The 16,646-nt window shown below is 51.8% G+C and overlaps 1 protein-coding gene and 1 long non-coding RNA gene across 4 annotated transcripts in view; one reads left to right on the top strand and one right to left on the bottom strand.

Moving 5' to 3' along the window:
• Positions 1 to 923: 923 nt before the first annotated feature.
• Positions 924 to 15,253, bottom strand: LOC144614566 (uncharacterized). 2 transcript variants are annotated; one of them, XR_013552399.2, is made up of 5 exons: positions 15,167 to 15,253; positions 14,285 to 14,383; positions 3,798 to 4,155; positions 2,324 to 2,518; positions 924 to 1,219 (listed from the first exon to the last, which is right to left on the bottom strand). It is a non-coding gene; the product is annotated as an uncharacterized LOC144614566 (long non-coding RNA). The 2 variants fall into 2 exon arrangements; XR_013552398.2 differs by lacking the exon at positions 924 to 1,219 and having other exon boundaries at positions 2,048 to 2,518.
• The window catches only part of CHST8 (carbohydrate sulfotransferase 8), a 128,399-nt gene continuing 126,906 nt past the window's right edge, over positions 15,154 to 16,646 (top strand). Inside the window, exon 1 of one of the 2 annotated variants that reach the window (XM_078438528.2) lies at positions 15,154 to 16,019. In XM_078438528.2, the coding sequence (XP_078294654.1) occupies positions 15,161 to 16,019 (859 nt within the window). In that variant the 5' untranslated portion in view covers positions 15,154 to 15,160. The remainder of the gene's footprint in view (positions 16,020 to 16,646) is intronic. The other variant, XM_060650933.3, reaches the window with a different exon arrangement.

Genomic DNA, 16,646 nt, shown 5'->3' with positions numbered 1-16,646 from the left:
CATTTGCTGGGAGGAGAGCCTATCGGAAATCAGCACGGACGGAGCATTTTAATTAACGGAGCTGGTCTGAAACATTAGGCTGACGCAAGTTTGATCGGTGCTGAGGATGATCACAGTTTAACGTCAGGAGAGAAAAAGCAATGAAGGAGATAGATCGGATGAGGCAATATTGGGAGTTTACGAATCCTGTGCATCTTCTTGTGGCTTCGCAGTGATCGCTTTTAAACTGGCTGTCACCCACGCGTGAATTATCGTCTGAACCTGGGCGCATGGGGAGGCGGACAAGACATACACCCTCACACAGGACATGGGCACCCGCCCGGCTCATAATTCTTTCTTATGCTGCAGAAGTGGAGAGTGCTGCGATAGCAAAGAGAGATGTGACCCTTGTGATGTCTTTGGAAAAAAAAAAAGAAGAAGAAGATAGAAAAAAAAACCAACCCCGAGGGCAGGAGAGGAAAGAGGAGAGCTAAGAAATAAATAACAAAGCAGGATGCTATTTACATACCCAGAGAAGGCCTCTGAGACTGAGCTCAGTGCCTTGGATGTCAGTAATAACTTGGTGATGGAAATAAAGAGACTACTGCAAACCCACATCACCCGAGATGGTATCAGCACTGTCTTTGCCTTTGTTTCCAGGCAAATTCCAGCACAGCAGTGGGCAAGACAGGCCTGTTTCGGGGAACAGTGAGGTGGGTGGGGGTGGTGAGTCCAGTGGTCCCCATGAAGACTCAATTATGTTGGCTGTGAAGAGATTAATTAGAATTGAATTTCCTATTGATGTAAAACTGCCTTTTGCACCTGCTGCTGGCATCCTCATTACTGGTTTTCTATTACAGGGGATTATAAGATGCAGTGCAAGAAAGTTTATGCTTCCTGAGCGATACTTTTAAAGCAGGTTTACTGTACTTTAACTGGTGGAGAAGAGGGTTACCTGGGAGAAATAGGATTGAACCCATTTTCTCCTTCTCCTTCTCCTTCCTTCTCCTTCTCCTTCTTCTCCTCCTTCTTTCTCCTTCTCCTTCTAGACAAAGGCACCTCCACCCGCTTCCGGAAATTTAAGGCACAGAGGTTTTAATGTCCGCTGCCCCGGTGATGAGCTGTGTGAGGGGAGGTCCGGGCTCCTCTTGCTCACTCTGTGCCTTGACACTTACCAGGACGATGAAGTGGGTGGAATCAGGGGTTCCCTGCACTCGGAGAAGTCACGGCGAGTGACTCCCTGGAAGAGAGCACCCAGAGATCTGAAGTGGGGAACTGGAGCCCCTGGGATTTCTGTAAGGGGCTGGAGGTGCGTGTGGAGGCAGCATCTGTGGTCTGGGGAGAGCTGGCAAACAAATGCCAGGTGAGCGAAAGCTGCCTCCTTTCCCTCGAACTACGTGCTCCTCCCTTCCAAAGTCAAGTTTGGGAGGCACTGCTTGGGAGTGGGACCATCCCTGCCCAGATTAGGCTCAGGAAATGTGCATTAAATGGGAAACAGAGGTATCACCCTTAAGAGCCCTTTATCCTCTCCAACTGGGGTAATGACTAACCTCTTGGCCTCTTGTCCTAGCTGTTAAATGGGTAGAAACCAGGATGGAGGAGGCTCTGGGAAGCAAATAATTCTCAGCAATTTTGTGTAAATCTGAATTTCATTGAAATCACCGTAAATGATGCTACCTTCCAAACATGCCCTGCATTTGGGTCTGAAAGGATGAAGGCAGTACCTCACGTTCTTAACACCGGTGCACCTCACATCCTGGTTTTCTTGGGGCCCCCAGGAGTGGGAGTTGGGGGCCTCGATGGGAAGCAGGAGCAGCAGAGGGCCCGCCCACACCTGCACAGACCTGTGCTATCTTTCCCTGGTATTTGGGGGATGAACCCGTCTTGAGCCCCAGAGCCCGCAGATGTCCTTGCTTCTTCCGAGTAGCCATCATGGTGAATTCCCAGGGAGGGGAATTGGGGGTTGGCCATAGTCCTTGCCTCTCTGAAGCGTCACCAAACTGGCTCAGAATTAAGGCAAAAGGACTATCCGGCGCCTCCCTGGCTGGGCCAGTCCCTCTCTGGTCTTCCTCTGGAAGCAGCAAGGCATCCTTCGCAAAAGCGGTTCACCGAGGAACCTCCTGCAGCTCTTCAGCCACCTTGCCCAAGCGGTGGGAGCGCTGGTATCCAAAAGGGTCAGGAAGCGACCTCAGAGATAAAGATACGACTCACTCAGAAACAGAGAGGAGCCAAGCTCTTGTGGTGGAGTTGCGGTGTCTTTTATATGACTGACGATACTATACTCTTCACCCTGTCAAAGCGAGACCTCTGTCATGCAGTCATTCGAGGAATATTGAGCACCTACCAAATGCGGGGGGAAGCCAGGAATACAGCAGCGAACGTGGCAGACACAGTCTCTGAAGTTCCCGAGCTTATATTCCGGTGGGTCAGTGGGGCCTTCTAATTAGACAACGCGGTGTCCTTACTCTGGAGCTAGAGCCCTAAGGGAAATCTGTCACAGCCACAACCATTGCCTCTGGGCTTGTGGAGGATGAAGAAGCTGTGGAATGAGAAAATGCTTTAAAGAAATATTTTTATTGTAAAATGAAGCAGACAGAAAAAAAGAAGCCAAATAAATGTATAGCCTAAGGAGTTATTATGGAGACCATCACCATATCGAGGAACAGAACGTCACTCATGTCCCCAGAAGTCCATCACGTGCCTATCAATCTCAACTGCCTTCCTCCCTGGAAAAGTGACCCCCCCCCTCCCCCCGCTGACTCGTGCTCTGTTCTCTGGCTTTCTTTATAGTGCCTCACTTGAGTGTGCCTTCCTAGATGTATGAGGTAGTCTTGCCCATTTTAAGAGGTCAGATCTAAGGATGCCTGGGTGGCTCAGTCAGTTAAGTGCCCAACTTTGGCTCAGGTCATGATCTCATGGTTTGTGAGTTCGAGTCTTGCATTGGGCTCTGTGCTGACAGCTCAGAGCCTGGAGCCTGCTTCTGTGTCTCCCTCTCTCCTTGCCCCTCCCTGGCTCACGCTCTGTCTCTCTCTCACACACAAATAAATAAACATTTAAAAAACTCAGAGCTACCTTTTGATATATTTTTTATTAATGTATAGGTTTCCCCCTTCCCTTTCTTTCCTTTCCAATTTATCTGTTGACGAATCTGAGCCTTTTGGCTCACGGTTTCCCTCAGTTGGGATTCTGCTGATTGATACCCTGGATGCCATTCAAGAGCGTTCCTCTGCATTTCCTGCAAATTGGCAGCTGAATCCAGAGGTTAGATCAGCCTCAGGTTCAGTCACTTTGGCAAGACCACAGGTAGTGATGTGTTCTTTCATCAGGAGGCACGCGATGTCTGCTCGCCTCTTTGTGTGGAGTTAACGGGGCCTGCCGGCAGTTGCTTCTCAATACCTAGATCTGTTCCTTCACCGGGGGTTTTGAAATGGTGATATTCTAATTTCATCGCTTCCTTTGATATGTCAACTTGAGTACTTCTTTTTTTTTTTTTTAAATTTTTTCAACGTTTTTTATTTATTTTTGGGACAGAGAGACAGAGCATGAACGGGGGAGGGGCAGAGAGAGAGGGAGACACAGAATCGGAAACAGGCTCCAGGCTCCGAGCCATCAGCCCAGAGCCTGACGCGGGGCTCAAACTCACGGACCGCGAGATCGTGACCTGGCTGAAGTCGGACGCTTAACCGACTGCGCCACCCAGGCGCCCCTCAACTTGAGTACTTCTATAAAGAGACGCTCCCACTAGTCTCCCCTGTGGCTACCCAGTGGTACAATTCACATAATAAAGGCAGGATAAATGTTTCTTTCCTTTTATTTACCCGTTTTTGAGAGAATACATTTGTTTCTTATCCTCTGAAGGCGGTGGTGTTTTAAGAAGTGTTATGAATTAAAGGTTTAAATATGTCTGATGGGTTTGATCCATTATAATTATAATCTTCATTGAAGCTCAAATGGTCCCATATTTGGCCACTGGGAGCCTCTCGCAGACGGCTCACGTGTCCTTTTGACACAATGTTTTAGTCCCTGCTGTCGTGCTACCTGTTGTGGCAAGATGTGTCTGGCTCATCTCACGCATTCCTCACTCCAGACTTGAGACGCGATCAGCCATGGAGAAGTCACACCTGGAGAAATCAGCCATTTCTCCAAGAAGTCATGGTGTCTATTAGCGGGGAATCTCTTTTTTTTAAAAAAAAACAAACAAACATGAAACGTCAAGAGTATGAGAAGACAAGCCACAGACTGGGAGAAAACATTGTAAAAGACATATCTGATAGAGGGCTGCTATCCCAAATATCCAAAGAAATAAAAAGAAATGAGCTATCGAGCCACAAAAAGACATGAAGGGAACTTAAATGCATATTGCTAAGTGAAGGAAGCCAATATGAAAAGGCTACATCCCTCTGATTCCAACGATATGGCATTCTGGAAAAGGCAAAATTATGGAGACTGTAAAAAAAGATCGGTGGTTGCCAGGGGTTAATGGGGAGAAAGGGAAGGAAGGGGGGATGGAGAGATAGAGCACAGGGGATATTTAGGGTAGTGAGACTATTCTGTGTGATACTATGAGGGTGGATATGTGTCCTTATACATTTATCAAGACCCATGGAACACACAACCCAAAGAGTGAACCCCAATATAAACAAGGGACTTGGGTTGATGTTAGTCAATATTTGGATGTTGATTGTTGTAAATATACCACACCAACGCTGGGTGTTGTTGGTAGGGGAGGCTGTGTGTGTGTGTGTGGAGGGGATTTAGGGGAAAATGTCCTTTCCACTCAATTTTGCAGTGAACCTAAAACAGCTCTAAGAAATAAATTCTGTGAATTACTAAAAAAAGATAAAAAACCCCATGAATGTATACTGATTCTTAAATTCAAATTCAGAGTTATTGGGTGTTTATCTAACCTCTTCTTTTTTATACCTGAATTTCTTTCTCTCCCCTAAGACTCATTTCACTCTGTAGCATATGCACAACAGTCTCAGTGTAAAACATTATTACTTCCTCAGTCAACATCTTCACTGAAAACAGGTAACATTTTTCCCTGTGCTACCTCATTCTCTTATCCCTCCCATTCAACAGGGGAGGGGCAGAACGAGACAGGGAGAGAGAGAATCCCAAGCAGGCTCCACTGTCAGTGCAGAGCCCAATGCAGGGCTCGAACCCGTGAACCATGAGATCATGACCTGAGCCGAAATCAAGAGTCGGACGCTTAACTGACTGAGCCACCCCAGGTGGCCCATAATTTATTTATTTTTAAGTAGGTTTCATGTCCAGCATGGAGCCCAACATGGGACTCACAACTGTGAGATTAAGACCTGGTCAACTGACTGAATCACCCAGTCACCCCTGCTATATGCTTTCTTTTTTAAATCCTCATTTACTCTTACTTCTATAGATAATTGTCTTAAATCTTTATTTATTTTTGAGAGGGAGAGAAAGAGCGAGCAGGGGAAGGGCAGAGAGAGAGGGAGACACAGAATCTGAAGCAGGCTCCAGGCTCTGAGCTGTCAGCACAGAGCCCGATGCAGGGCTCGAGCTCACGAACTGCAAGATCATGACCTGAGCCGAAGTTGGACGCTCAACCGACGGAGCCACTCAGGCACCCCTAGATAATTTTTTAAAAGTGCTTATTATTGACAGAGAGAGAGAGAGAGAGCACATGCATGTGCATGAGCCGGGGAGGGGCAGAGAGAGTGAGAGACAGAGGATCTACAGCGGGCTCTGCACTGACAGCAAAGAGCCTGGCGTGGGGCTCGAACTCACAAACTGTGAGATCGCAACCTGAGCCAAGGTGGGAGGCCCAACCGACTGAGCCACACACAGGCGCCCTCTTCTATAGATAGTTTCAATTTAATGTTCACCTCCTTATGTTGATGTCACTCTTTGGCCCTCTGAGGCTCATTTCCTAGTAGATTCCTCAGGAAGTTCTCATGGGGACAATATTTCCTGAATTTTTGCATGTTGGTGTGAGTTTATACCCTTTGCACTTGACAGTCAGTTTCCCTAGATATAAGATCCTTGGTTCATATTTTATGTTCTTGAGTATCTTAAATATAGTATTCTACTTGTTTGTGGCATGTGTTGCCATCAAAAAGTTGATGGTAATCCAATCTGCTAAATCATGCTATTTTCGCTTAGCTACTTGCAGGATTCTTTTTCTCTAAAGTCTCATATTAAACTAAAATTATGGCTCGGTTTTGGTCACTCTGGGTCAATATTTTCAGGAATGTGGTGTGACCCTTCAATATGTAGTTTCAACCCTTTCTTATTCCTGCAAGATTTTCTGGGACTATGGCATTTGTTATTGGTTCTATTCCCTGCTTGCTTGCTTTTCTTTTTTTCTTTTTTTCTTTTTTTGTTTGGTCTTCAGGGACTCCTATTCTCTGTGTGTTGGGTGGTCTTTACCTAGCTTTAAGATTTGTCACTTTTTCTTAAATCCTTGTTCATTTCTTTTTGATTTCTCAACAGTTCCATTCCCCCCCGTATCCTCTACTCCTGTCGTGTGTGTCCATCCTTGTATTCTTTCTAATTTAATTTCTCAAAATTACTTCTTTTAGACCCAGTCCTTTCCTTAGTTTGTCATTTCACTTCTGAGCTTTCTGTTTCTGACTTATGTTGTTTGTTCATATATCAGTTCCTTAATTTATTCTAGCTCTTTTTGAAATAGTAGGTTATAGCTTTTTATTTGCTTGGTAGGCATGCCTTTCTGGTTTGCTTTTCACTGTCTGTAGAGATGGCATTCTACTGCTCATTCTCTTTCTTCTTAAAACAACTTTGTGCGGGATATGACCTTGATCCCTTTCTCTTGCCCGTTTTTGCAAAGGTGAAATTAATTTTTCTGCGCTTTTAAAAGGAGGTTTTGTTCGAGATAGCTTTTCTAACTTCCAACTTTCTAACTTCACAAAGCTCCCTGTTTCGTTTCATGCAGTTGAAAGGCAGGTCTCCACTTTCATCTGGCTCTTCTGTTTGCTTCCTCTCTGTTCTTGCTCTGTTCAGTTTTGATCCTTCCTTCAGCAGGGTCTCCCCAGTGTGGGGCCCTGTCCTGGAAGGAGGACCTGGCTGGTCGGCTTCAGGACTTCCCAGGGGCTGGGCTGCTCCGTCCCCTTTAAGTGTTCTTACCTGATGACCCTTCGCACTTGCACGCTCTCAGAACGGGCAAAATGCCTCCTGGTTTCAGCTGCTGTTCTAAAACCGGAGCTCTGGGCTTTCCAGTGAGCACCTATTGGCTATTTTGGGGCGCTTCTGTTCTCAGGCCTGACAAGCACCCCGTTTCTTCCTTTCGTCACTATCCTGATGTTTTGGGGGATACATTGCCCACGAGTTTCATTGTGAATGTTTCCCACAGGTGTTTGGTCTTCCTACCGAGTCGGGCTGTTTCTATTAGGGGATTCAAGGGTATTCAAAATTATAATCCCCAGCACTGCCACCATTTCCTCAGAAATACCCCAGGGAGAACTTCTAACGTCGTCACTTTAATACCACCAAGGCGTGCTTTATCACAACCAGACCAGAGGAGAAGAACTATGTAAACAGTAATTTATGTAGAACGTCTTGTGCTGATGATGACATTGTAGCAGGCCCTGTCGATCCCCTCAGCACATCCGAATTCAACCCAGGGGACAGTTCCAAACTCCAGCTTCTACACCTCTCCTCATCTCTCTCTAGAGCTTTCCCTGGTACCACCAAAGCACATTGGCTTGCTTTATGCTTCCTGAGATCACTCTCAGATAAAGTACCTGAGCCTGGATGCTTGTCTTGGGTCTGCCTTGGGGGGAATACAACCCAAGACAGACACTAAACTGTGTTCCAGGAGCCTTGCCTGTCTCAAACATCTCTTGTGTGGTATAACCTGCTTATGATTTTCAAAAATGGAGTGATGTTGGCTTAATATTTTCAAGAGTCTTTGGTGAGAGATATTTTTATTCTACACAAGTGAAATGCTTGCCTCTCCTGTCTACACACCCCTTTATTCCCTCAAAGGGCCCTGGTTGATTAGCTGTTTCCCCTAGACATTGTCTTTCCTAAATGCTAAGTCTGTTTTCTTGAATTCGGCAACCCTATTCTCTAATCGTAGAGTCTACCCTTTTTCTGGGCATGAAAACGAGAGTCCTTTATCTTTAGACATAGAGTATTCTTTGTGTTTAACCAAATGTATATTGAATTATCTCTGGTTCTTTGTGGCCGGAAGTCTTATGAATGAGGTCAGGCCAGGTGAGATAGGTCAGGTCAAATGCCACCTCTTCCATGAAGACCTCACTGATGCCCCAGGGAAGACCACTCAGCCATGTCTCTCGTGCCTCCAGCATAATCTGCCTTGCATTCTAGTCTGTCTGTCTGCCCATCTGTCTGCCTTACTCCTTGACTGTGAGCGGCCCTCCCCTGTCCTGGCCCTAGCAAGCCCTCAACAAAGGCTTTGCTGGGCAGTCTAAGCCTAAAGGCAGGTGGTCCAGACACCTGTACAAGAGGCTGGGGCTTCACCCTCGAGCCTGCCTCCACCTGGTGCACCATGTCAAGCACGCCCCTAACCAGGGCTGAGCCGGGCCCCTGCCCTGCTCCCCTGATCTGGGGACAAGGCACCAAGTCTGGAACAGGCACAAAGGGTGGACTCATTTGAGCCCAAGCCATTACCGCTATGAGCAAGCAGACAGGAAGCTCTGTCTGAGGACAGGATGGGGAACAGAGTGTGACAGGCTCCGTGCTGGGACCTGCGGGGCTGCCTTCATGCCACAGGGCCCTTCGTGTGGTGTCAAAAGAGGAGATTGTTGGTTTTTTTTTTAACCTAACTTTAAACACTATTGACAGCAAGATGTCTCCAGCACGAAAGCCAACAGGGAGGCAATGGCTCTGTGTTTCCATAGCTACCGACAGGACGCCACTGGGCACTGCTCTGAACTCTAGAGCATCTTGGGCTCTGCCTGCAGGATGAAGTTTCCTGGGCTCTGGGAGAACTCAGCAATGAAGTGGCAGTTGCTTATCTCAGTTGCTGCTGCTGCTGCCGCCTTCTATTTTCAGTGACGGGGTTTCATTTCTCCAGGTGTCCAAGGATGTCCGCTCAGAACACCCCTGCACCCAGGAATCCTGGGAAGCCGGAGATGTCCCTTGCCCCACAAATCTTCTGCAGGGCGTGGCATCTGCTTCCAAAGCCTGGTGGCCTTGGTGCCTTCTTGGCCCTGAGGGGTGGTTTGGCAAGGCTGGGAGGGCAGTTTCCTGGGTGGCTGGCTGGCTTTCAGTGACGGGTTGGGCACCGGAATGGAGAAGCGGATGATACGTTTTAGCATCATCTGCTTCCAGTCTGGAAAACCCTTTGGAAGGACTACAGAACCAAACCCTCTCGGGCTTTTCCGGTTTCTCCTTGAGATGGGACCTGCAGGTGCTTCTTTCCAAGGATACTCGGATATTTCCCGTGGAGGCATCTTCACACAGAGGAGTGGGCTGCATGGGGACAGGCATTCCCGATCTTCTGCCCTCGTGTGTCCCACAGAGAGACATGCCGCCTGATTGACGGGCTCCTTCTGGTCTCGTTTCCTTGGATGCGTCATGCACCAGGCTTTTGTTTTGAGTCCCGGTAGAGAGATTCATGCCGCCAGGCGTTGTGTGGGCTCCCGGCACAGTGTGAAAATACCACTTGCTCAGGATCGCCTGGAGAAGCAGGGAGGTACCTGTCGCTGTTTTCCATCTCTGCTCAGGCCGCCCATGTGCACTGTGTGGCTCGACCTGCCTGTGCTAAAGGGGTCTGAGAAACCCTTGAGCAGAACTGACTGCTTTGGGGAGATTTTTGTCTCTCCCGGTTCAAGCAACAATCGCTACTGATCTTAGTGACCCCTTTGCTTTTCCAGCTCTGAGGACAAAGACCTGTGGCTCCTCCAGAATGAGGTCCCCCGCCTGGCTGTGAAATTGCCACGTGTGTGACCTCTGTCTTTGTGTCACATTTCTGAGCTCATCTGATTATAAACCTCCCAAGTCAGGGAAGTCTCAAGGTACATATCCTTACCCGATGGCATGCTCCCAGTGGCATTTGATAAAGGTTTTTGGAATGTTCCTATGGCAATAGTTTGTTCTGTTCAAAACAATCCTTTCTTTCTTTTTAAAATCTTCAAGCCCAATTCTTAATAGTAAGCATTAGATGTAGAATAGCATTCAAGTTCGCATCTAAAAAAAATGCTTTTAGCTAGCTCAGGAACTCAGAAGACACTTAAGCCCCACTTCCCTACCACATGATAGAAAGATGTGAGTGGATTTATAACCCTTGATAAGAGCACAAGGAGTTTTGAAACTGCGCTCTAGGTTGATGATGCTGGAGAGGCGATCCTGTCCTGAGAGGCCCCACTGCCCCTCTCAGACCCCACGGAGCACTTGGTGATGTCGAAAACCCTGTGCAACCGCCGTGCTCTGGGGAGCGACCAGCAAGCTGAGATGTGCCCACCCAGGCGAGGCCAGAGGGAGACCTAGAGAATCAGCAAGCTCTCCCAATTAGGCAGCATTTAAAAAGAAGGGCCATGGGGCACCTGGGTGGCTCAGTCAGTTAAGCGTCCGACTCTTGATCTCGGCTCAGGTCACGATCTCACGGTTTGTGACATCAAGCCCTACATCAGTCTCTGTGCACTGACCTCGTGGAGCCTGCTTGGGATTCTCTCTCCCCCTCTATCTCTCTGCCTGTTCCCTGCTTGCTCTCCCTCTCTCTCTCTCTCTCAAAATAAATAAATAAACTTAAAAAAAAAGAAGTGCCATGAATTGATTTCATACAGTAATCTCCTTATTTTAATAGTCACCTCAGTTAATAATGAACAACACAACACATAGCCAGAAAAGGAGGGTCAGCGATGTCAAGGTGATGGAATAGAGAATTATGCATAATGAGCTTGTTTGTATCTGGATGTAGATAGATGCACGGCACCACCACAGTGGCAACAGCAGTCAAAGCCGTTTACCATCTCGGTAGAGGAGACCGCCCCCCTGCAAGCCTAATTCCCACTGTCTTTGACTGACAGTGAAAAAGTCAACTTCAGCCCCATCCTGCATGACACGACTGCTGAGTTAGTTTGGTTCCAATGAAATACCACTAACTGAATTGTGCCGTATAAATAGTCTGGAATTTTAAATTCTTTACCCCAAAGCAAAAAAGAAAAATCTCTGTACCGCTTATGCTCAGGGTCTCTTGGACCCCCTCCTGCAGGGAACCCCCCCCTTTGTGTCCTCTCCCCATGATGGACAGGCCACCGGAGGAGGACTGGGCTCAAGGATCTGCGGGAACTGAAGGAAGGGGCAGCAGACCGCCCCAGTGGTGTTTTGTTTGTGTTTTGTTTTGTTTTGTTTTAATTAAGAAGCACTAAAATGAACTTGAGCTTGGCAAGACCTCAAGACCTCAGGCTGGCTCTGAGCCCAGTTCGCACGGATGGGCTGGACTTGGACTTGGGCCTGGCTCCCTCCTGGGCTGTGGGGTCAACAGGGGCGTGTCTGTAGACCCTCTCATCTTCGAGACCAGGGGAGGAGGGCTCCCTTCCTGGAGACCCCAGGGGTCCCCTAGCCCTCTGGCCTGGTTGCTGCCGACCTCCCTCCGGATGCTCAGCTCCCCACTTGGCTCTGTGAGACACCCTCCCTGCCCCACCCCCCCCCCCCCACCCAAAGGACCTTTCTAGAAGTCCTTTTTTTTTTCAAGGCAGCCATAGTTTTTATTACACGCTACCCAGAAAAGCCTATCTGCTCACCAATTCTCATTCGTGTTAAGGGTGGACACTCGCATCACTGTAGCCTGTGGCAGAAACCTACTCTTAATTTTATTTATTTATTTGTGGGAGACAGAGAGACAGAGTGCAGGTGTCTGGGATGTGGCATTGCCTGGAACCCCCAGCAGCATTGCTAATGTAAAGGACGTTCACACCGGCATCCTGGCATCAGGAAATTTCAGGCTACTCAACAAAGAAGGAAACAAAGGGACCCGTTCCTTCCAACTTCTCCAAAGCCCAAGGGGTGACAAGAAAGGTGAATCGGGTCATAGGGAGAGGAGGAAAAGGGCCAGGGAGGGGACATTCATCTAACATGGTCCCACATGGCCAAGGGAACCTCTCTGGGCCTTCCTTCAGGTGAAGGATTTTTAGGAATTGTGGCATCACAATGCAAGCCTGGAGGGGTCTCAAGAGCCTGGGCTATACTCCCCTTGCTGCTCAAATGGGAAGGAAAGGCTTGGCCACCGTCCCACACCAAGGCCACAGCAGAGGCAGTTGGGGAAGGCAGCTGTGTCCCCAGGGAAGGGACTCCCATCTGAATGGTGCCATGGTCAGCATGTCACAGTGCAGAGAATTAACTTTGGGAAGCCCCGTGGTCACAATACTTCAGAGGCCAGTACAGGACAAGATGTTTGACACCCACGTCTTGAGGGGGCTGACCTGAGTGACCCAGAGCAGGCCAGCCTTGCGATTCTGCTTTCCAAAATGTTCTCACACCCGTCACCTTATCTGTGGGTCCCTGCCGCCCTGAGCAGGGTGGAGTCTATTTTTGCAAATAAGGAAACAGGCTGGGAAGGGCTAGGAGACACGCACAAGACCACCCAGCCCATGCCTTGGAAAGCTGAAACACCCCCCACCTCCAACCCCCCGTCCATGCCTTTATTCTATTCTTTCTCCCATGGGATGCAAGGAGATAAGGTGTTCTGGGATCTGCTGCTCCAGACGGCTCCCACCCCTTCCCTGGAACCCTGCTCTAATTCTCACAGAATGGAAGGTATAGGACTCAGGACTCAGCCTTGCCACCAGATTCATAAGCCCTTCATCAAACACAAGGTGCTGCCCCACTGTCCTGCCTGCAGCTCCCCCGCCTCCCCCACAAAGGTAGGCGAGAATCTTCCCTCAAGGGAATGGTCCAGGGATCTGGAGCCCAGGGAGGGGATGGTTCGCCTGCCACCCTCAGCCGAACCTGGTCGGGCCCCGTCCTCCTGCCTCTCTGACAACAAACAGAGTGGCTTCTGAACCTCTCCGTGACCTCCTCTGGGGCCTGGGGTGTGGACTTGTGGGGGGATCTCATGTAAATGTCTTTTCACCTTAGTTGGGATGAAGGGAGAAGTTTGCCACTAATCTTACAGCGGAGACACACGTGTCAGAAACTGCAAGCAAGCACACAGGGCTTCACGCCGGAAATTTACAGCGTTTCTCCGCCTCCCTCGCTGCAGAGGCCAAACCTGACTTTCAAAAAAGGGACACGCAGCCCTTGGCAGACCCCGAGGAGGAAAACACAGGGCATGTTGGTGCCAGGGGCCTCGGGCCCACTTTGGGGACTTCCCCGAGGGCCTCTCAAAATAAGAAGCAAGTCTGAGTGACGAATTGAAAATGTAGCGTATGTCAAAGGAACGCAGCCCTGTTGATTCCTAGCAATGTCTGCCTGAATATTAGATGCAAATAAGTGCTAATAAGTACAGTTGGAAGCGCTAATGGAAAAACCGTCCTTCCCAGGAGGATCACTGCACACAGATGTAGGGGGAGCTGAGAGGGCCTGGCGGGCCCCACTTGCTGCTAGCTTGGTCCTGGTAAAGCCTGTGTAGACATGTCCCGTGCAAGTGGAGCTTGTGTGGACTCATCCAGGGGAGGCGCTTGTGGTTCAGAGCCTCCTCCTGGCTATAAGGCTGGGCTCAGGGGATGGGAACCCCTCTCCCCATTCCCTCCCCGCTGCCTCGTGACTGTGTGTGTGTATTCGCCTGCAGGAGTATGCATGGAACTGAAGACGTTCCCTGGACCACCAGGCTTCTTTGGCAGGTGCCCAGCCAACTAGTGGCCGGGACCCTGGGTGGTGAGAAGGGACAGGGACTGGAGGTGTGGAGACAAGGGGGCCCAGGGGCAGGTACAGGGCCAGTGTTCTCTGGGCTCATTAGGCAAGTAGCTTTCTGCTCACTTCACCCCCACCCTCGCCTTTGTTCACCATCTTCTTTCCTCCCAATCTGCTCTGATAGCTTTTGGAAAAGGATGCCAGTGCCCTGTCTTTCCTGACACTTGAGTCCTTGTCCCTGATATTCTGTTCATCCAATCTATACCTGACTGAGGAGGAGTAGGGCACTTTCAGCCACACACATACCCCACCCCTTCTATATGCAAACACAACACACATCCAGTGGTGCACGGCTAGGCCTAGCACCCCGGGTGTGGAACAGTCTCTGAGCTCAGGATCTTGGAGAGGGCATCCCACCGAACCCCTTCCACTTTGGAATCAGTAGCCCCACCCTGGCTCCAGCACCCTCCAGAGGTGTAGACTCCAGCAACCTGGTGGCATCCTTGTATCTTGGTTCCCTCAACCATGAAACGGAAGTAATAGTGCTTACTTTGTTGTTGCAAGAATTAAGGAAGATCGTCATAGCGTTGGTCCGCTGAAGTTTGTCTTCTCACCTTTCCTGTTCTCTCTTTGAATGTGCTGAACTCACCTGGGGCATTAAGGAGGGCTCAGGGCTGCCCTGGGCAGCCTGAGTGCCACCCAAGCCTTCCAGAGCCCTACTGCTGGGGGCTCCCTGGCCTTGCTCAGGAGTGGCTCTGCTCCCTGCCAGGTCTGCCCCCAGCTGTCCCCTCCCTGGTCAGTCAAAGGCCATGAGCCCACCCCACTCCCCAATTCCATCCTACGCTCTGAGTCAGCAGGGTGGAGCCATGAGGCCAACCAAACAGCAGATACAATGAGAGGAGGGTGAACATCCTGTATTTTACTAAAGCTTTCTCTGCACCTTCTTCAAAATACTGGGGTTCCCCTAAAGATTAAGGGGTGACTGATTTTACAGTTTCATCAAGTTCCTGTGAGAAGCCAGCCTGCCTTCCTTCCCAGAACCTGCTTGCCCCCTGCAGGTGGGGGCTGCCTCTTCTCAGGAAAAAAACAGGACTGGAGTCAGGACCCCTGCTCTCCCCTTCACATCCCTGCTCTGTCCTGGTGCTCTGTGTGGCTGTGGATCCGTCGCTTCCCCACTGTGTTGTTGATGGCATGTACAGGGAGCAGTCGGCTGACCCACCTCGTTCACGTTGACCTCGTTCACGACTCCCCTCCCCCACCAGATCTCAGGACGTGACCCAACCAGGACTTCAAGAGGTAGCCCTCGAGGGAGAGCCTGGGTCAGCAGAATCCAGAGCCCAGGAATTCAGGGAACGGTGAAGACACTCGGGACCGCCCAGGACCTTGACCAAATTCCACTGAGGCTGAGGCCCAGGGATCCCCCAGAATGTACCTAGGGATCGGTCCTCTGCGTTTCACCAGCCCCACGCCCCCGCAGCGTCGGGTCCTGAGCGTGCGCCCCTGCCCAGAGGCGGTCACGGCCCGCTCCGGTGACGCCTTGTCATTTTCCCAGGTCGGCGCCGGCGTGCGACCCACCGAGGCAGCGGCGGCACTCTGGCCGCGCTGTGGAGCCAAGTGGCAGCCTCGAGTCCGGCTCTCAGGGAACCCGGGAGACGGGCGAGGCCCCCAACACGACCGCCCCCACCCCCGCGGCCGTTGGACCGCGCCCAGCAGCGGCTCCTTCGAAGCGCGCGGGCCGTGGGGCCGCGGGAGCCGCAGAGCGCGCGTGGGCGCGGCGCCCGCGAGCTCCCGGGAGGGACCCGCAGATCGCAGGAGTGATCCCCTCTCCGCCCGGCCCCCGCCGCCACCGCCACGGCGGGGCGGGGCCCAGGCCGGGGGCGGGGCGCCGGGCGGGCGCGGCGTTATTTCCAGCCTTTTGCCGGAGGCTCCGCTCGCACTTCGCTGGGAGCCTTCCCGGCGCGCTAGCCGGATCCGGCGGTGCTGTGGGGAGAGAGGAGAGGGCGGCGGCTGGAGGTGGGAGGCGGGGGACGGACCCGACCCCGGGCCGAGGAAGAACACGCCACCGCGCCCTCTCCCCCTCCCTCTCCTGCGCGCTCCGGCCGCCGGCCCGCGCCGCTCGCCTCACCCACCGCACCGGGCTCCGCCTGGAGCGGGAGGAGGCCCCGGGCCCGAGCTGGGGCGGAGGTCCTCCCTGCCGCCCGGGCGTCCGGGAGCGGAGGATTCGCCGTGGAGTACCGATCCCGGGCTGGCGGCGCCCGCGGCCCCGCGAGCGCCGGCTGCGCCAGGTAAGTGCGCTGCGCACCCCCTGCCCCAGCCCTGTCCCCGCCCTGTGCAGGCTCCCGGCTGGGAAGGGCGCCCCGAAGGGTCCCTGGAGGACCCGGGACTGCACTGCGTCCCGGCGCCGAGAACCTACAGGGTTAGGTGTCCAAATCCGCGGGCGGAGACAGGGCGCGCGGGGTTCCGGTCCGGCCGCGCTTTGGGGACCGGCTCCAGTAGCGGGAACTTTAATTAGACTTTTGCTCCGTGGCTTTCACTTGCCGCCGCGCGTCTGTGAACTGCCGCCCCTCGGGCTCCCTCGGTCCCTGCGGATGCTCTGCTGATGTTCCCAGCCCTGGGTGCCGGGCGTGTGGAGGCAGCGTCGGCAGCGGAGAGGGCCGGGCTGGAGCGCCAGGGGCGCCCAGGGCTTTCCCGCGCGTTCGGGTCTGGGACTCGGGGGCGGGTTGCCGCGGGCAGGGGCGGGGGAGGAGTTAGGAGCTGCCTGGGCTTCCTACGGAGTGGCGGAAGGTGCCCCCGCGCTCCGTAGCGCGCGTCCCCACCCCGCGACTCTCCTGGGCACCGGCCTGTTTTGTACTCGAGGCGAGTGTGTGTGCGTCAGTGATCGTGTGAAGGTGTGTGCGTGCGAGTGTCGGGGA

Source organism: Panthera onca, chromosome E2, assembly GCF_046562875.1.
Source record: "Panthera onca isolate mPanOnc1 chromosome E2, mPanOnc1 haplotype 2, whole genome shotgun sequence".
NCBI lineage: Eukaryota > Metazoa > Chordata > Mammalia > Carnivora > Felidae > Panthera > Panthera onca.
The sequence above is the reverse complement of the archived record's forward strand: the minus strand, read 5'-3'. Positions and strand labels throughout refer to the sequence as shown.